General features: G+C 36.1%; 1 protein-coding gene across 6 annotated transcripts in view; it reads left to right on the top strand.

The window, feature by feature from the left end:
• The window catches only part of KDM4C (lysine demethylase 4C), a 410581-nt gene that overhangs the window by 265527 nt on the left and 126919 nt on the right, over window positions 1-18135 (top strand). For 5 of the 6 annotated variants that reach the window (XM_003823391.6, XM_008977026.5, XM_008977029.3 and 2 more), the window contains 2 exons: window positions 14834-14889; window positions 17064-17172. In XM_003823391.6, the coding sequence (XP_003823439.1) occupies window positions 14834-14889; window positions 17064-17172 (165 nt within the window). The remainder of the gene's footprint in view (window positions 1-14833; window positions 14890-17063; window positions 17173-18135) is intronic. The other variant, XR_008619779.2, reaches the window with a different exon arrangement.

Raw genomic sequence — 18135 nt, 5'->3', positions numbered from 1 at the left:
TCTTAGAAAACTGGTAACTCTTGACATCTTTGTGAACCACGAAGCTCCAACCCCTATAACTCTGATTTACTTTTCCATAATATTAGGCAGGTGGTGAAAGAATGTTAGGTAGAATCTTTGACTCCCAACACTGTTTGAAGCTGAGTCCAATAAATTGAGCGTTAATTCCTGTAGATGGAGGCACATGTCGTAAGAAGCAACCTAACTCCACTCAGTTGAATCTGAAGGCAACTTTCTGTCCTGTCTACAGCAAGAGTTTGCTTAGGGTAGAGATTATTAAAGAAAATTTGTATGGTTGAAGATTATGTTACTTTTATTCCAGAACACAACCTTTATTACCCCTTTCCAACCTCCCAAATAAAAATAATGATGCTGATAATTGATGTTAGAAATTACCAAGCATTTGTCTCTTGGAATCTTCTGCTTTAGAGAAAGTAGTTTCATTTTCGAACTTTGGACCTATGTATTCAGAATAACTATGGATTTTCATGTAAGCTAATATAACTAGCAGGGATAGACTTGTCTTTATTTCCACAGAACTTGATACCGATAAAGGCTAAGGAATTCTTCGTCTATCTCAGAAGCCTCGTTTTACAACTAATGAACCAGAGGGTCTTAGAGTTGTGATTCCTTTGCCCAGGATCACTCTTGTGTGTCCTAAGAGAACCAGGATGCCAGGCCATCTCATTCCCAGGCCTTGCCTCCTCTGCTCAGCTTTTGTTTTTGGAGGGGAAAGAAGGCCAAACCACTGACTAATCCTGAACAATGTATTTGACTAGTTTTTGTTTGTTTACATTGAAAATAAAGCCAGCACTAACTTCTGGCGTTACTGGTTTTCTACTGAACGTAGAGTAATTCGCATTATTGGTTGGATGAGCAGGTTCTTTTCCCTTTCATATGTACTCTAGGTTCTGCCTACAGGACCTTTCCCAGAACTGGATAATGTCTTGAATTCAATTTCCCAACTGACAACAGCATTGGCATTTTTCTTTTTCGAAGAGCTCTGAAGTGGCTTTGTAGATCAGAGCGATTGATTTTGAGATCAGATTGGCTTATGGCCTTGAGAGTTCATGGTGGCATTGCTGTTCCCTCTGATCTGTTTTATGCTGGATTTTTTTTTTTTTTTTAATTCCACGGGATACTGTCAAGACCAGGTGATGAGAGGCTGTCAGCCTGCAAGGCCGACTTTGATCTTTATACAAAGTAAAACTAGTGGAAAAAGAAAGGCCCAGTTCTTGTCAAAGGCAGGACATTCACCATTGGGCGGGTAGCCAAGTGGTTGCTTTTGCTATCTTATTCTTCCCCATTGTAGTGTCTCTTAAACCACTGGACAGGACTCTCCTCTCTCATTTGAGGTAATATATTTGGCTTCAAAATCACCTCTTGCCTCCTGAGGTGGCAGATTATTCTGAATAGCTGCAGACTTAAACCTTGGCCTGCAAAGGCCGTGGTGGTAATAATTATTTCACTTTAACCAAACAGAAGAGCACATAAGAGGATATGAGTTATCCTGACAGCATAGCTATGATGTGGAAGCCGTCCTGTTAGGGAACTGCTTAGTGGCTAAAAAGCCACAAATCATTTTTCTCTGTTCTTTCCTCTTTCTTTTGCTCAATAACACCCCCCACCTCTGCTCTGTAATGGAGAGAAATAAAAAGAAGTTTAGATAGCTTACTGTAAGTGGAACTGTATTCATAAATAGCTTCTTGATTGAGAACAAATGCCTCATTAATCTTTAGTGCTTCAACTAGAAAGCACAAGTAAAGTCAAGAAGAATAATGAGTGACGTTATAGGGAGCCTAACATACTGTACTACACACCAGGCTGTGCATGCCTGGAGGTCACTGGGCTGCAAGGCACATCTATTTTGCAATGAGGAGAGAGATCCCCAGGAAGAGTGTGGAAAAACTGCAGTGCAGGCATTTCTCTTGAGTGGCAAAAATTAATTCAGTGACATGATGAAGAAATCATGTACTTTTTTTTTTTGGTGGTGGTGGTGGGGCATCAGTTGGTCTCTCAATCTGATTGTTGCTTTTTTTAAAATATTGTTTTTTAAATTGACATAATTGTACATATTCATGGGGTACACAGTGGTGTTTCAGTACATACAATGTATAGTGATCAGGGCAATTAACATATCCATCATCTCAAACATTTATCATTTCTTGATGTTGGGAACATGCAATACCTCCTCTAGCTATTTGAAATTGTATGTTATTGTTAGCTATAGTCATCCTACACTGGTATAGAACACAGAAATATAGAACTTAGTCCTATCTAGCTGTAATTTTTTATCTTTTAACACATCTCTCCCAATTCCTCCTTTCTGTCTATCCTTCTCAGCGTCTAGTATCGTTTTACTTTTTACTTCTATGGGATCAACTTGTTTCAGCATCCACATACGAGTGAGAATATGCAGTGTTTAATTTTCTGTTCCTGGCTTATTTCGCTTAATGTCCTCCAGTTCCTTCCATGTTGTTGCAAATGACAAGATTTCATTCCATGGTGTATACATGCCACATTTTCTTTATTCATCTTTCATTGGATACCTAGGTTGATTCCATATCTTAGCTATTTTCAACAGTGCTACAGTAAACATAGAGGGGCATATATGTCTCTTTGATATAATGATTTCTTTTCCTTTGGATAAATTCCCAGTAGTGGTATTGCTGTATCAGGTGGTAGTTCTATTTGTAGTTTTTTGAAGAAACTTCATACTGTTCTCCATGGTGGCTTTACTAGTTTACATTCCCACCAACAGTGATAAGAGTTCCTTTTTCTCCACGTCCTTACCAGTGTTTGTTACTTTTTGTCATTTTAATAATACACATTCTCACTGGGGTGAAAGGATAACTCATTGTAGTTTTGATTTACATTTCCCCGGTGATGTTTACCCTTTCTTTTTGTATATTTGTTTTCCATTTGTATGTATTTTGTGAAATGTATGTTCAGATCATTTGCCCATTCTTTGTTTCTTTTTGTTTGTTTGTTTTTGAGACAGGGTCTCACTTCCATTGCCCAGGCTGGAGTTTAGTGGTGCTCTCTCAGCTCACTGTATTCTCTACTTCCTGAGCTCATGTGATCCTCCCACCTTTGCCTCCCAAGTAGCTGGGACTACAGGCACATGCTACCACACCCAGCTAAGTTTTTGTATTTTTAGTAGAGATGAGGTTTTGCCATGTTGCCCAGGCTGGTCTTGAACTCTTGGGCTCAAGTGATCCTCCCGCCTTGGCCTCTCAAAGTGCTAGGATTATAGGCATGAGCTACCATGCCTGGCCATTTGCCCATTCTTAAATCAGATTTTTTTTTTTTTTTCTGTTGAGATGTTTGAGTTCCTTGTGTATTCCAGATATTAATCCTCTTTTTCAGATGAGTAGTTTGCAAATATTTTTTCCCATTCTGTAGTTTTTCTTTTCACTCTATTATTTCCTTTGCTATGCAGAAGCTTTTTCGTTTGATATATCCCATTTGTTTATTTTTGCTTTTGTTGCCCTTGCTTTTGAGGTTTTATTCATAAAATCATTTCCCAGAGCAATGTCCTGAAGTGTTTCCCTTACGTTTTCTTCTCATAGTTTTATTGTTTCAGATCTTAGGTTTAGGTCTTTGATTCATTTTAAGTTGATTTTTGTATAGGGTGAGAAGTGGGAGTCTAGTTTCTTTCTTCTGCATGTGGATATCCAATTTTTCCGGCACTATTCATTGAAGAGACTGTCAATTCCCTAACGAGTGTTCATGGCACCTTTGTCCAAATCATATGACTGTAGATATGTGGGTTAATTTCTGGGCTCTCTATTCTGTTCCCTTGATGTATGTGTCTGTTTTTATGCCAGTTCCATGCTGTTGTTGGTTACTACAGCTTTGTAGTATATTTTGATGTCTAGTAGTGTGATGCATCTAGCTTTGATATTTGCTTAAGCTTGCTTTGGCTATTTGGGATCATTTGTGGTTCCATACAAATGTTAGGGTTATTTTTTTCTGTTTCTGTGAAGAGTGTCATTGGTGTTTTGATAGGGATTGCATTGAATCTGTAGATTGCCTTGGGTAATACTGTCATTGTAACAATGTTAATTCTTCCAATCTCTGAGCTTGGGATGTTTTCCCATTTATTTGTATCTCCTTCAGTTTCTTTCTTCATTTTTTTATAGTTTCTCTTATAGTGGTCTTTCACCTTCTTGGTTAAATTTATTTCTAGGTATTTGAAATCAAGTACTTTGCTGTTTGTTGTCAGTGGTCATGCTGGGAAGAAAGAATAAGCCAGCTGGGTTTTTATTTGAAAACCAAATGTTGTATAATGTTAACAAAGTAAAGATGTATGTTCATCTTGGAGTCTTTGCTCAGGATCCTGGAAATACTTTTATGTAAATGTTGTAAGCTCCATGTAGAGTACTTCTGACCAGTCTTACATGCTTCTTGCCACTTAATATGTGCCTGGCTTGTAACATAGCTACCAGAGCGGTGCTCTGAACACCTCAAATTAATTTTCATACCATTGTAAACAAACAGAACATGATTTTCTGTTCTTCTGTTCTCTTTTATGTAAATTGTTGTCTGCTGATATTTAAATAGATAAAATGTAGTAAGTTTACTTGGTTAGTGTTGTAAATTAGATGAAGAAAAACTAAATTTCTGTAATGCAAAAAATACTGAATGAAAATTCAGTTTGTATATTATAACTTTCTCAATATTTTCAGTTGGTTAGAATACAAGCCTACTTCACTTAAAAGAGTTGTCTGCACCACCCCCCGATATAAGTCAGCTGTGAGGGCAGGATCTTTGTCATTCACTGTGTTGCTCAGGGTCTAGAGCACATCATGGTGATTAATATTTGTTGAATTAATGAATGAATGTTTTCACTAAGTGAGAGAACTTACTTGCCAGTACAGAATTCATTAGAGGTGAATTTTGGATTTGCAAATTTGTGGAATTTCCATTTAAAAGGTACTGCAGGACACTTGTCATTCAATTATATAATCACTCAGAACTCATACCAGCTCTGTCCTTCGGCGAGAGATCCTGTCTTCTCTCCAGCCCTGATAATGAGCCACATATCCAGAAATGGTTCTCCCATGTCTTGCTGATTAGCACGGGTTTTCTGTTAATGTGATTAATTACTCTTTGTTTTCCCAGCTCAGAGAGCCCTATTTTACGGTTTTGTGTTTCTGTTATGAACATGTCAGATAAATGAGGGTGTGTTTGTGGGGGTACTTCAATCTAATTATTTTTCTATGACACTGAAAATTGGCTTTAGTGGCACTTATGGATATGCTACTAAAATGAGAGCTTCCTACAATGCAGCTTGAGAATGTTGGTATTGGCATTTCTTTAACTGATGTTTTATAGAAGAGACATTGGAACATGATTTCCCTCGGCTGCAAATAATGAACAACTGTGATAGCCATATTACAACAATGCTGTTCTCACCATTGTCAATGTTGTGTCAGCATTTTGATTATAAATACTCTTTTCCATGGTTTAATAACTGAGGCATAAAGAAATCATTCCATGTTATGAATTGCTGTGCTAACTTTTCATCTCAGTGGTGATTTTTTATGAAACCAAATTTTAAAAATAGCTGGCATTGTTAAAAGGGGATTTTGTCAGTGGTATTAGGTGAGCAAAAGGGACCTCATCAGGAAAAGTACAAAACTGTTCAGAATATGATCAGATTTTATATTTTTTCATTTATCTTTTAGCCACCCTGAGGAAAAAAATATACAGCAGAATGGCTTTTTAAATGCCGTTCTTTGGAGACAGAAATAACAGCTGCCTTATAGAGTAATCATGTTACAACAGGCATTTTAGTATATATATTTTCTGTTTTGTTTCAGGGAACATTGGCTGACTAGCAGTATAGCCAGATCTTTGTAATAGTGAATCATTTTATACTGGGTGTTATTGTTCCTGGAAAAGGCATGCTCATTAAACATAAAACAAGGCTGGCAATGAGCACAGACTGTTTGATTTTATTTATTTATTTTGTTCTGTAAGGATGAACAGTTTTGATATCACCATAGGTTAGATTGGAAAGAAGTTATAGTACACTGAAAGAGTCTGGAAGAGATCATAGGTGCCGTTTTAAATTTTCATCTAATTAAAAGAAAATAGAAAAAAGATATAAATACCCACAGTCACATTAATTTTAAATTGTACGTTTCTTGTAAAAAGGTTTAATTTCTTTATGTGCGTGTCTGTGAGTATGCTTTCTTTAATACAAAGGAACTAGATATTATCAAGAAAGTCTCCCATTTCCAACACTCTCAAAATCTCAAATTTCATTTTTTACAGAAAACTACTTAAGCTGTTTTGTCAGTTGGCCTTTCAACTCTTTTCTATGTATTATAATCTAGTGTTATGGCTTGCTGTATGGGACCCAAATGATATCACAATTTATTTAACTTTCCTTAGTGTTTTCCCTTCATACTACTTGTTTTAATTCTTAGTATCCCAGTGGCTGTGGATTTACCATGTTGTTTTCATTACTGTTTGAAATTTTAAGCTTTGTTATAAAAATTTTGACATTACAAATAAAATTTTGGCTTCTGATAATTCCAGTTCCCACCAGAGGTAACTATTTTCTCCATTATAAACAGAAATGAAATTATAGTCGTTATATAGTCCTTCTCCATAGATTCAAATGTTTAGGTTAGATTACAAGAAGTCAGCCTGCTGAGTCATTATTTCTGTGCATTTAAATTTTAATGGACAATGTTAAATTCTTCTCCATAACCATCATAACAGCTTACATGACCCCCAAACTAGATATATTCTGATTTAAAATGTAAGGTTAGATCTCATTCTTTTCCTTTTTCATTTTCTTTATTCTTGAGGTTGGTTTTCTTTTCATGTGCTTACTGGCGATGAAGAGCCATTGAACTTTTTACATATTTTTTGTAACTGTGGGCTTTAAAAAATATTTTCCAGAAAACAATTTTTGATACATGTATTGGGAGTATTTTTGTGTTATTTTATGTTAATTATGTTGTATTTTATTCTTTATGATTTTTAAATTTTGATATGTATCTTTTGTCTTTTAAATGTCTTCTTAAGGAGCCGTATTTGTCCTAACTTCATCAGTATATTTTCCTATATTTTCTTATAATACTTTTATAGGTCTGTTCTGTTTTTAAGTTTAGGTCTGTAAATCAATTGGAGTATATTTTTTATGAGTGAGGGACATGACACATAAACACACACTCCATTCAGTTGGATCTGTACATTTTGAATACTGTTACTGAATAGTTTTTGGTATGAGGTTTTGGTTATTTATTCAGCTCTGTCTTTCTGCTCTCTAATTCTGTTCTTAGGAGTAACCTGCTATTCAACATATTATTTATAAGTCTAATTTCAATTTTTTTGTAGAATTCAATATGGTTGATTTCTAAAAATATAATTTGTCATTTAGAGTCTCTTTTTTATATTTTTAATACACTTATTTTTAAAAACTTATTAAAATACAGCTGTCCCTTGACCAACATGGAAGTCAGAGGTGCTGACCCCCAGTTCAGCTAAAAATCTGCATATAACTTTGGACTCCCCCAATACCTAACTAGTAATAGCTTACTGTTTACTGGAAGCCTTATTGATATAACACAATTAACACACAGTTTATATGTTATATTTATTATATGCTGTATTTTTACAATAACGTATGCTAGGGAAAAGAAAATGTTATTAAGAAAATCATAAGGAAGAGAAAATATATTTATTCATTAAGTAGAGTGGATCATCATAAAGGTCTTCATCCTTGTTATCTTCATGTTGAATAGGCTGAAAAGGAAGAGGATGAGGGGTTGGCCCAGCTGACTCAGGGGTGGCAGAGTCTATATATAAATGGCCCCATGCAGTTCAGGCTTACATTGTTCATGGGTCAGCTCTATGTATTTTACATTTTGTGGCTCATATCATTTTGCATCTAATTCCACTACTAATTTTTGCTGATAGAACCATGTTTCTTGTGTTTTATTGAGTTTTGATTGTGAGCTTATGTTTCTTAGAATTCAATACTGGGAAATTTTTAGAGGCCTTTGTTATAAGTGGTTGCCAAAAATTACAATTTACATTTTTGAATGAGCACACTCTGTCTTCAAATAATATCCTACTTCATGAACAGTGTAAGACTCTTAAAACAGTATAACTTCATTAGCACTTCCCTTTGATTTGTGGTCTTATCTTACATTTTACTTCTTCATATACTATACTCCACAGTGTTATTGTTTTTGTTTTAAGCATTTGTCTTTTAATGAAATTTGTTCATTCTCTCTTTCCCTTTCCTTCCCTCCCTCCCTCCCTCTGTCTGTCTTTCCCTCCCTCCCTCCCTTCCTCTCTCCCTCTCTCTCTACCCCACTGTGTGTGTGTATGTGTGTGTGTGTGTGTATGTGTCTGTGTGTCTGTATGTTGAAGATACTAAAAAATGATTTTATATTTACCCAGGTATTTTTGGAGTTCTTCATTTCTTCCTGCTGATCCTTGGTAATGTGTGATTTCATTTTCCTCATTCTGAAGAACTTTATTTTGGCATTTGTTATGATGTGGATCTCCTGGGGACAAATTCTGTTAGATTTTTATCACACTGAGAGTGTTTCTATTTTTCCTTTTTTTTTTTTTAAAGGTTGTTTTCTTGGGAAGTAGACTTTTAGGCTGGCTGCTTTTTCTTGTAGTATTTAATAGATATTATTCCATTGCCTATTTGCCTTCACGATTTCAGGTTAGATGTCACTTGTAACTCATATAGTTGTTTACTAAATGTGGCTTTTTTTTTTTCTCTGATTTTAAGATAAGTTCTTTTTATTTGGTTTCCAGAATTTTGATTGCTATGTAGCCAGGTATGTTTTATTTATATTTATCTGTTTAGAGTTTGCTGCAATTTTTTGATCTGTAGGTTGATATCTTTTATCAGTTGTGGAAAATTTTCTGTCAATATCTCTTCCAATATTATCACCCCTTTTCTCTTTTTTCACCTTTTAGTACTCCAATTATACATAAATTGAGTAGTTTTTTTTTTTCCCCTAGATCTGTATTGGTTTTTAAAACTCTCTTTTTGTCTTTCAATTCTATACATATGGCCCTCTGTATCCATGGGTGGATATGTGGATTCAACCAACTATGGATCAGAAATACAGTTAGGCCTATAATGGTTGTATCTGTACTCAACATGTACAGAGTTTTTTTTCTTGTCATTATTTCCTAATTGATACAGTATAACAATTTACATATCTTTTACATTGTATTAAGTATTATAAGTAATCTAGAGATGATTTAAAGTATATAGGAGGATATGCATGGTTTATATGCAGATACTAAGCTGTTTTATATAAAGGACTTCAGCATCTCTGGATTTTGATATCTGTGAGGGGTCTTGGAACCAATCTCCCTTGGATACTGAGGGTCGACTGTACTTCCTATTCATTTGTCTCTATAGTCATTAAACTTTTACTCTGCCAATTCCAGTTTGCTTCTCAATCTGTTGAATGAAATCAACATTTTATTATTTCCTATCTTGATCATAAATAATTTTTTTTTGCTTTTTAGTATATCTTGTACTTTTTTGATTGTGTGCTAGACATTTTGTCTATGATGACTGAAATGAATATTATTATTTCCAGAAAGGGTGTGCTGCTTTTTCTCTTAGGTTCCTACAGTGGGGTGAAGTCAATCTGATTTATATTTGAGCTGGGCATGTGCTTTATTGCAGCTTTAGTTTGATTAAGTCCACTCAGGTTTCAGGTGTTTTGAGGGTGGGATTAGGACGTTCCCTTCTGCAGGGTCTGTTATCTGGGCGCTGAGGAGATTCTGAAGATCTGCCTGCCTTTCATAGTTGAGCTGGCAGCTTTTAAGAACTATGGAATATCTTTTGCTGTTTAGACCACAGTTGCCTGGACTTTGAGTTCCTGGAGAGTTTTCTTTTCTCTCCACTTCTATTTCTTGCTTTTTGCACCTCAAGAGGATTATTCATCACAGATCCATATTTTTTTGTTTCCCGCTAAACAGCTACACTGAGATTATGCATTGACAATGTTATATTTATGTTATCTAGAACCACAGTTAATCTTGTGCATGTTTAACTACTGTACCTTTCGTATTTAGTATGTGCTTAGGGAATGTTTTACATACATTAATTTAGGGAAGTACTAATTTTTTCCTCTACAGATAAAGTATCTGAGGCACAGAGGTTGAGTAACTGATCACAGTCCTAAGAGTAATAAATGGCAGAACTTTTATTTGAACCTGGCCATCTGCACTATATTAAACACTGTGATATGTCATGGCTCTCCAGTTTCACTGTTCTTCCTCTCAGTTAAATTTGATTCATTTAGCCTGAGGTTATATTGCACAGCATAACTAAAATGTTGGTTTGTTTTAAATGGTATCATTACTTGGAAGGATAAAGTAGGGAAAACTTAATGATGTTATACCAATGAGATGTTTTATTAGCTAGATTAATGAAACAAATAGGAACACAAATTGTTATATGCTGTCGGGTAACACAATTTTTTATGATACGGGTTCTTTCGCAGGGATTGTGTTTTGAAAAGGAGTTCTTGATTATTTATGGAAATAAGCAAATGGAGACTTAGTAATGCCTCTACCAGTATCATCTTCGTGGTTTGTTTAAGTACATACAGGAACTTTCTTCTTGTCAGTTGTGAACTTCACAGGGCAGGCATTGCTTCTTGTTTATTTTTGCACTCTACTTTGATACCTTATGCCTTGCCTTATGCTTTGGGGCAGAAGATGTTAGAGAAAAGGTGCGTGGACATTTGGATTAGGCAGACATAAGTTTGAATCTCAATTGTTCTCCTTGCTGATTGGATCAGATTTTGGAACGCTTTAACCCATGGTCCTGATCTAGCCCACTGCCTATTTTGTAAATAACAATGTTGTTGGCATGTAGGCACAACCAGTAGTTTAAATATTTTCCTCCAGCGGCAGAGTTGAGTGATTACAACTACTCTATAGTTGTGCAGAGGCTAAACTAGTAAATATCTAGTCATTTACAGAAAAGGTTTGATAACCATTGGGTTGGATGATTTTAGGAATACCACTTAATCTTTTGAATCTGAGTTTCTTTATCTATTAAGTGAAATAATAAATTACCTAATAAGTTTGTGATAAAGAAGGGAGGTGAAGTATATGAAATTTTTGGCATGATACCTGGAATGCATTAGGCTTTCAATACATGTCTCTGTTCCTCTAATTTTTATTCTTGATATCAAGTTTAATGACTCAGTGTCTTGATGGATACTCTAGCGCTTTCCTACCTTCTCCTTAAATTCTTTCATTGAAAGATTTGGAGGAAAATGATACAGGTACAATTACTGTTTTGTGTAGTGCCTTACATGTATCAGACATTGTAGATTCTTAAGAAAACTTGGGCTGCTTTTTGAGTGAGAGTTAACCTGTTAATTTTTAGAGTTATCAACTCTGTTCTCTGACAGTAAAGTACTATTTAAAAAAGGAAAGAAAGGTTAAAAATTGTCTTATCTGTTATGTTTTCTACTGGGCTTTAATCATAGGCATGTGATGAAACTACAAATGAATGAATGGACAGGTTGGCATCTTTATGTTCTTACCAGATCAACTATTTTGACCCTCTGAGGGCCATTGAGTCAAACAAATGATGTAACTTGACATGACTTTCATTGTTTCCTACTTTTTTTTTTTTCAAAATTGGGAGAATAGAACAGAAACTGTGATATCATATAAATAACTTATGAGTGTACCTGGCCATGAATATTTTTGTTCTTTACAAAGAAATAAGATTTCTGAAGTAAATCATGGCAAAAAGAACTTTGTCAGCTCACTAAAGCTTGCAGCATACTTTCCTTAGAAAGTCCCAGTATGTGAAAATGGTCTTTGCATTTTATTAATCCTTTGCTAATTTTCAAGATTTTCACTCTTCCCTGTTTTGCCATGTTTTGTTATTTATTTAACAAACTCATATTAAGGGTATACTCTCTATTGGATATCATAATAGAGTAAGAGCAATTAACCTGACAGATATTCCAATAGCACTCAGTGAGTTTACAGTTTAGTGAGGGCAGCAGATAGCATGCAACAAATAGTTGCAAGAGTAATAAAGCTAATAAAAGGGGAGTATCAGTGAAAGTGTCAGTGGGAATGCCTGAGATAGAAGTACCTGAGCCAGGGGATTGGGGATTCTTGTTTGAGGGAGTAACATTTAGGTTGAGATTTCAAGAATGTGTTTAGTTTAATTATTGATGAGTGGCGCAGGCTGGCTCTAAAGTGTTCAGGACAGAAGGAACCTCATGGAGGTCCTTGAGGTGTCTAAACACAGTGAGGCTGGCCAAGACCAAGACCTGATGATTCTAGCCCTCTGAGGCCATATTAAGTACTGAGAAGCATTAAAAACCTTCTCTCATGGGGTTCAGAGTAGCTCTGGGCGGCTATTGCAATAGTTTGGGTCTGGTGAAGGATACCGGGGCTATCAGCGAAAGTGATGGCAGTGATAATGGAGAGAACAGGGTGGATTTGGAGGTGGGATTGACAGAACTCAGTTGATTGGATCTGAAGGATGAGAGGAAAAATATGTCCTCCAATATGAGCTAGAATGGATGGTAGGCACCACTGATGGAAAACAGTCGGGGAGTACAGGCTTGAGAAGAAGATATGAGTTCAGTTTTGCATGTGTGTTTGAGATACCTGTGGCACTGTCAGTCAGACACCTCAGGGAATTAAGGTGTGAGCCATTGGCCTATAGAGAGTGATCGGAATCGGGGTAGTGGATCAGATGCTCAGCAGGCATGTGTGGAGAGAGAAGTAACAGGGCGTATTACAGAAATTCCAGTGTGTGAGGATAGTGAAAGAGAAGCCTGTTAAAGGAAACTGAGGGTCAGCTAGAGGTGCAGGAGGACCATGAGGAGTCTAAGGGTCATGGAAACCACAGGGAGAAAATCTTTCAGGAAGGATCAACAGTGTTGTATGGTGCTAAGAGGTCAGGTGAACCAAGGACTTGGAATTGTCTATTAGATTCTGTGACTTGGAGGGGAGGCTAGGAAGAGTGAATATCTTCTTGTGATGGTGGAGAATCTTAAAATCCATTTAAAATCTTGAGCCTGCACATTGTATTTTAGAAGACTTTTTCGTCGTGTTAGATTCGTGCTCTAGAACATGTGTACCTGTTAATGATCCTCATCAGGTGCTTTTGAGCAGCTTCCATGCTGCTGCGCTGTATTTAACTTTCCTAACTTGTCCCTTTAGGCTTCTTCTCAGTGCTACTTTCATTAATCAGACATCTAATTCTCTTAGAGCCTGAGTGCTTCACAGTCCACAACTCTTTGCTGCATTCCCACTTTGAAACTAACATCTTCATGTATACAACGAAAGCACTTGACCTCAAGTTTTGTTTCCTTTTTCATTCATTCATTTTCTTTCTCACCTCCTCTTTCTCTGTAGAAAGTGTGTTAAATTACTGGAAAAATACCTAAAATTGAGAACTTATAAAATGAACTACCAGAGTTCTCATTTTCAGTATTTGGATTGTGAAATTTTGCTTTCTTGGTGTGATTCATCAAAACCAGTTATTCCAAAGGCCTCTAGGATATGGCTTTGTGTTATGGATAGAGAAAATTCTTCATTGAGTTGTTATTTCCTTGAGCTGGGTTTATAATGGATTCAAATCAATATACACAGTGTATCTTTTACTACTCTGAATCCAGGAATTTTCATACAGATGTACAGAGACTTTTCAGACACAGAAACCTGTTGGACATTTCTAGTTGTTTGCATTTATTACTGCCTAACAAAAGTAATACAGATATATGATTCTTTCCAGTTGTTTTGGTATCGTTTTCCTCAGAAAAGTAAAAGCTATGAAGTTTCACACCTCATCAATAGTAGATCAGTTAGATGGATTCCATGTAAAGCTAGGAAAAATTGTCAAAATTTGTTAAGGGACATCACTTTAGTGGACAGGGTAAAGAAGTTTCGTATATAAACTTTGGAGGAAAAAACTCCAAATAACTTCTACCAATTTAAAAAATGTATTAATGCAGAAAATTGAGAGGACAAGCTTGAAACAATTTAGATCAAGAGAAGGCAGTGCACTGCTCTCTGGTCCTCCTTTTCCTGGTCTTTTTCATGAGAGTGTAGTGAGAAATAACTAATGAAATCTATATTTGTAGCAATTGGAGTCATCTTGGAGTAGAAAATTACATTCTAAGCTAAGACACGTAAGAGTGCTGAAAGGTTAAGCTTATGTGGGAAGGATAAAGCAAAACATTTCTTGGTGCTGTTTTCTCGGGCCGGATAGCTGGGATTGATCAGGACACTTTTTATAACACTATTTGCCCACAGAAAGAGTGAGGCCCAAGTGTTACTTTGGTGAAAAGAGTATCGTTTAAAAATAGCCTCTTGCTTATCCTTGTAGTAGAAAAAAGCCTGCCCAGACTCCATTCATTAGCCGCCCTGTATCCAGGAGTGAATTCCCAGAGCACAAGGCTACACCGTCGTGTGTGCGTTCTCTGCTCTAGAATTCTTGCATATACTAGGTGTGTGGACTAGGTTCTCTGGACTGCTAGGTTCTCTGTGTCACAACTTTCCTTTGATGACAGTGTCAATTTAAAATTATACCAGGTTCATTTCATGATGGTTCCCTCTGGGAGAATTTTATACCCTGAAATTTGAGGGGTGTACCTCTACCATTTCCCCCTCCGCTATCTTTCTTTTTGAACTTCTCAGAGATAGACCTTCATGTAATTCCCGATGGTTTTAATTTTAGAATGAAAAATCAGGATCTCTGAGAATATTTAGATGAATGGGAATGACTTTTGTTATGTGGGTCTGGTCATCATGTGGTATTTTCTTTTCCCCCCAGGAATGCTGTCTCTGCAATTTGAGAGGAGGTGCTCTAAAGCAAACGAAGAACAATAAGTAAGTAATACATTCATTGTGTGGAATTTCATTATTTTCCTTTCTCCATTCTAGAACCTTTGGATGACAGTTCGCTTTACCTCTCATTGTACACGTGGTTTCAAAGCTTTTGCTGCTCAGATCTGAGGTTGGAATTCAGTGCTTCAGAGACTTCTACTGTTTGCACTCTCATCTCGGCAGGGCAAGAGTAGTCCAAGTTATGCTTCTCTTCTTTGTATTTGACACCATGAAAAATAACCCCTCTTTTACTCCCAGAGTTTTAAAAATGAATTTAGCCCGTATCATCCAGGTGCCATTAGAATCCTGGTGTTTAATATGATGAATGCTATTGGTCTGTTAAAACAGGGCATACCTGAGAAAGTGAAACCGTGATCTTCAGATAAATCAGCCATAGCAATGATAATAAAACAAAACCATTTGCTTTTTACATTAGCAAATTTATGAGAATGTATGTGTACTAAATTAGAAAAGATAGGGAGAAAACATTGATATTAAGATTTAAAGGGATCAGGTGGAGAATATGAAGAGAGTCTTGAAAGAGAGTCCTAAGTGAACATAAAAGGAAGGCAGTCTAGTTTTTATGACTGTTCTGCATGGATTTTATTTTTTTTTCATGACCAGGTTTTAATATTGAAAATGGGGCCAAAGCATATTACAGGGTCCGCTGGAATAGAGACATGTCAAAATAACCTGGGCAGATTTTGCAGGCTGGCACTTGAGGGCCAGATTCATGTCCAAGATATGTTTTGTTGGACCCATGCACCATTTTATAAATTGCATCTAAAATTTAAAATTGAGAGATTTTTACATAAAAATCCAGATTTTCATCTTTAATTGAAAATGATTGTATATCTCTATAAGGCAGTAATAACAAGTTGGGATAGAACCCAGTATCAGTGGGGCAGGTACTCCTCGGTTCACCATGACTTCCTAGTGTATGTGTATTTGCTTACATTCCGCCTGGCCCCCTGGGCACTGGAGTTAGGACTCCTGGTGTAATGTAATGGTGGATTTAGCATAATTCTTTACATGTGCACATGTTTCTGATTGCTGGGAAGGAGGAGTGAAGGTATTTATCATTATTACATTAATAAAATTTGTTGTAAGGAACTGTAGCGTTTGCTTAATTTTTGAAAGAAAATGTTCTTCCACAGTCCTGGTTGATATGATTCGCACTATACTGAAAGTCTTCACTGGTTCTTGGATATTGCACTGGATGCCATACTGTGAGATGGTTTAGGTGGTTCCTGTAAAAACACGGGTGATAAGACGTTCTCTTCTTATGCTTGGACCACAACAAAAAGAAATAGTGTTTTCTATGGAATGATAGTATTTATTTCGATGTGGAAGAATGCCCTGGTGGGATCGATACTTGTTCTCTCTTCCTGTGGTCTTGAAAGACAGGATAGAGTCTGATACTGTTTGAGTGAAGTAAATATGCTTTGGCTTAAAAATAGGTTGATGGATTTGACAATTCTTTCAAGATCTCTTCAAACCTCAGGATTCTTTATATTTATTTTGGGATATAACATTTATGAGACATTTAATAGTATTAACGGGAAAGTTGTCATTTTTCAGAAAGTGAAAAAAGTAGGAAACTAGGGTACGAGATAAACTTCATTTCTTTTTGTCTCTGGGTTTCATTGATTATAGTAAGATTGCAGCAAGAAACAATTTAATTAAAGATTAGCATTAATTCTTTTGGAAAACTTTTGCTACTTGAACAAGTTTGCTTCATGACATTTGTATTATTTTAAAAGGTTGTGTGCTATACCCAGTTCATACCTTTTATTAATTGAACTGATCTTTTGCCACATATTGATTAGCTTAAGAACATTAAGCACATACATGCATATTCCAGCATCAAATGAAATAAGAAACCCACATTTCAGTATTTTGCAGATCAAGTGTAGAAAAATATATGCACGTTAATGGGATAGAGTCGTGGGCCTTTATCAGCTCTTCATGGCACAATGTTGTTGGGCAGCTGTGGTACTGAGTCTGTCCAGGTATCATTCAGGAGGTTTACAGTTCAGAATCTGTTTGTGATGGATTTAGGCTTTTGGCTTTCTTGCTCATCTGTGTATTTCCCATCTGTGAGAACTGGCATCACCAAGTTGAAGTATGTAAGTTTAGGGAACTTTTGTTTATGTTTAATGTCTCCTTTCCTGTAGGTGGGCCCATGTCATGTGCGCCGTTGCGGTCCCAGAAGTTCGATTCACTAATGTCCCAGAAAGGACACAAATAGATGTAGGCAGAATACCTTTACAGAGGTTAAAATTGGTGAGTGGCAAAGCTTCTTTTTTACCTCATAAATTAGTGTTAATTTCAAGTTCTGAATTTTTCCATTAATGCACACATTCCCAAGGTATATTTTCTTCTAGCTTTCTTTTATTTTTCTACCCTTATTTTCCTTTAGCCTAAATTTATTTATTTTTACAAATTCTTTTCCTGTTATATTGTAAGTTTGCATATAACCTTCCTCAATTTCTGTCTGAAATGAGGAAAAAGATAGTAATACATTTCCTGAATTAATGTGAACTTTCAAACTATAGGTTATCTGGTAACATTTGTCAGTACTGGAGCTGAGCCATCTAACTCTATTTAAATTGTTTAGATTTTTCTCTCTTGACTCTCTTTGGTTGGTCTTAACCTAGCAAAATGTATCTAACCTAATTTCATTATCTCTTCACCAAGAAGAGACACACAGAGAAATAAAGAAGCTTTTATTTTTACGAAGGTATTTTCTCACTCTTGAGTAGGTACAAGTCACTTAATATGCCAAACTCTCTGGCTTGTTCAGAAACTGTGTAAAAATCTTCCCACTGGTTTCCGTTAAGAGCATTTTTCATTGAAAATATAGGCCTTTATTGTCTTTAACATTGAAGTAACTTTGTAGTTTTATTCAATTATGAGCCAGCAGATCATTAGTTTAGGCCCTTATATTGCATACCTAATTAGAACTTTCCCCAAAGTTCAACTGCATGACCTTAATATATTGGAGCACGTCTTACAGGTGGACTTAAAACTCTAGAATTTCCTGAGTCCTTGTTATTTTCCACTGAAGGTCTTTCCACTGTACAGCATTTCAGGCATCATCACTATGACTCTTTCTTCTTGACTGTTGCTTGTTTTCCCACTGCTCTTTTCCCCAATGGCGAGCTGGGTGTGCCGTCTCTGGGCCTCTCTTATAGGAACTCACAATCTAGCCTACTGTATTTTGTTTTCTGAGGAGTGAAAGTGAAC

Source organism: Pan paniscus, chromosome 11 (assembly GCF_029289425.2).
Source record: "Pan paniscus chromosome 11, NHGRI_mPanPan1-v2.0_pri, whole genome shotgun sequence".
In the NCBI taxonomy this organism is placed as follows: Eukaryota; Metazoa; Chordata; class Mammalia; order Primates; family Hominidae; genus Pan; species Pan paniscus.
This window is presented reverse-complemented; position numbering and strand designations above follow the sequence as displayed.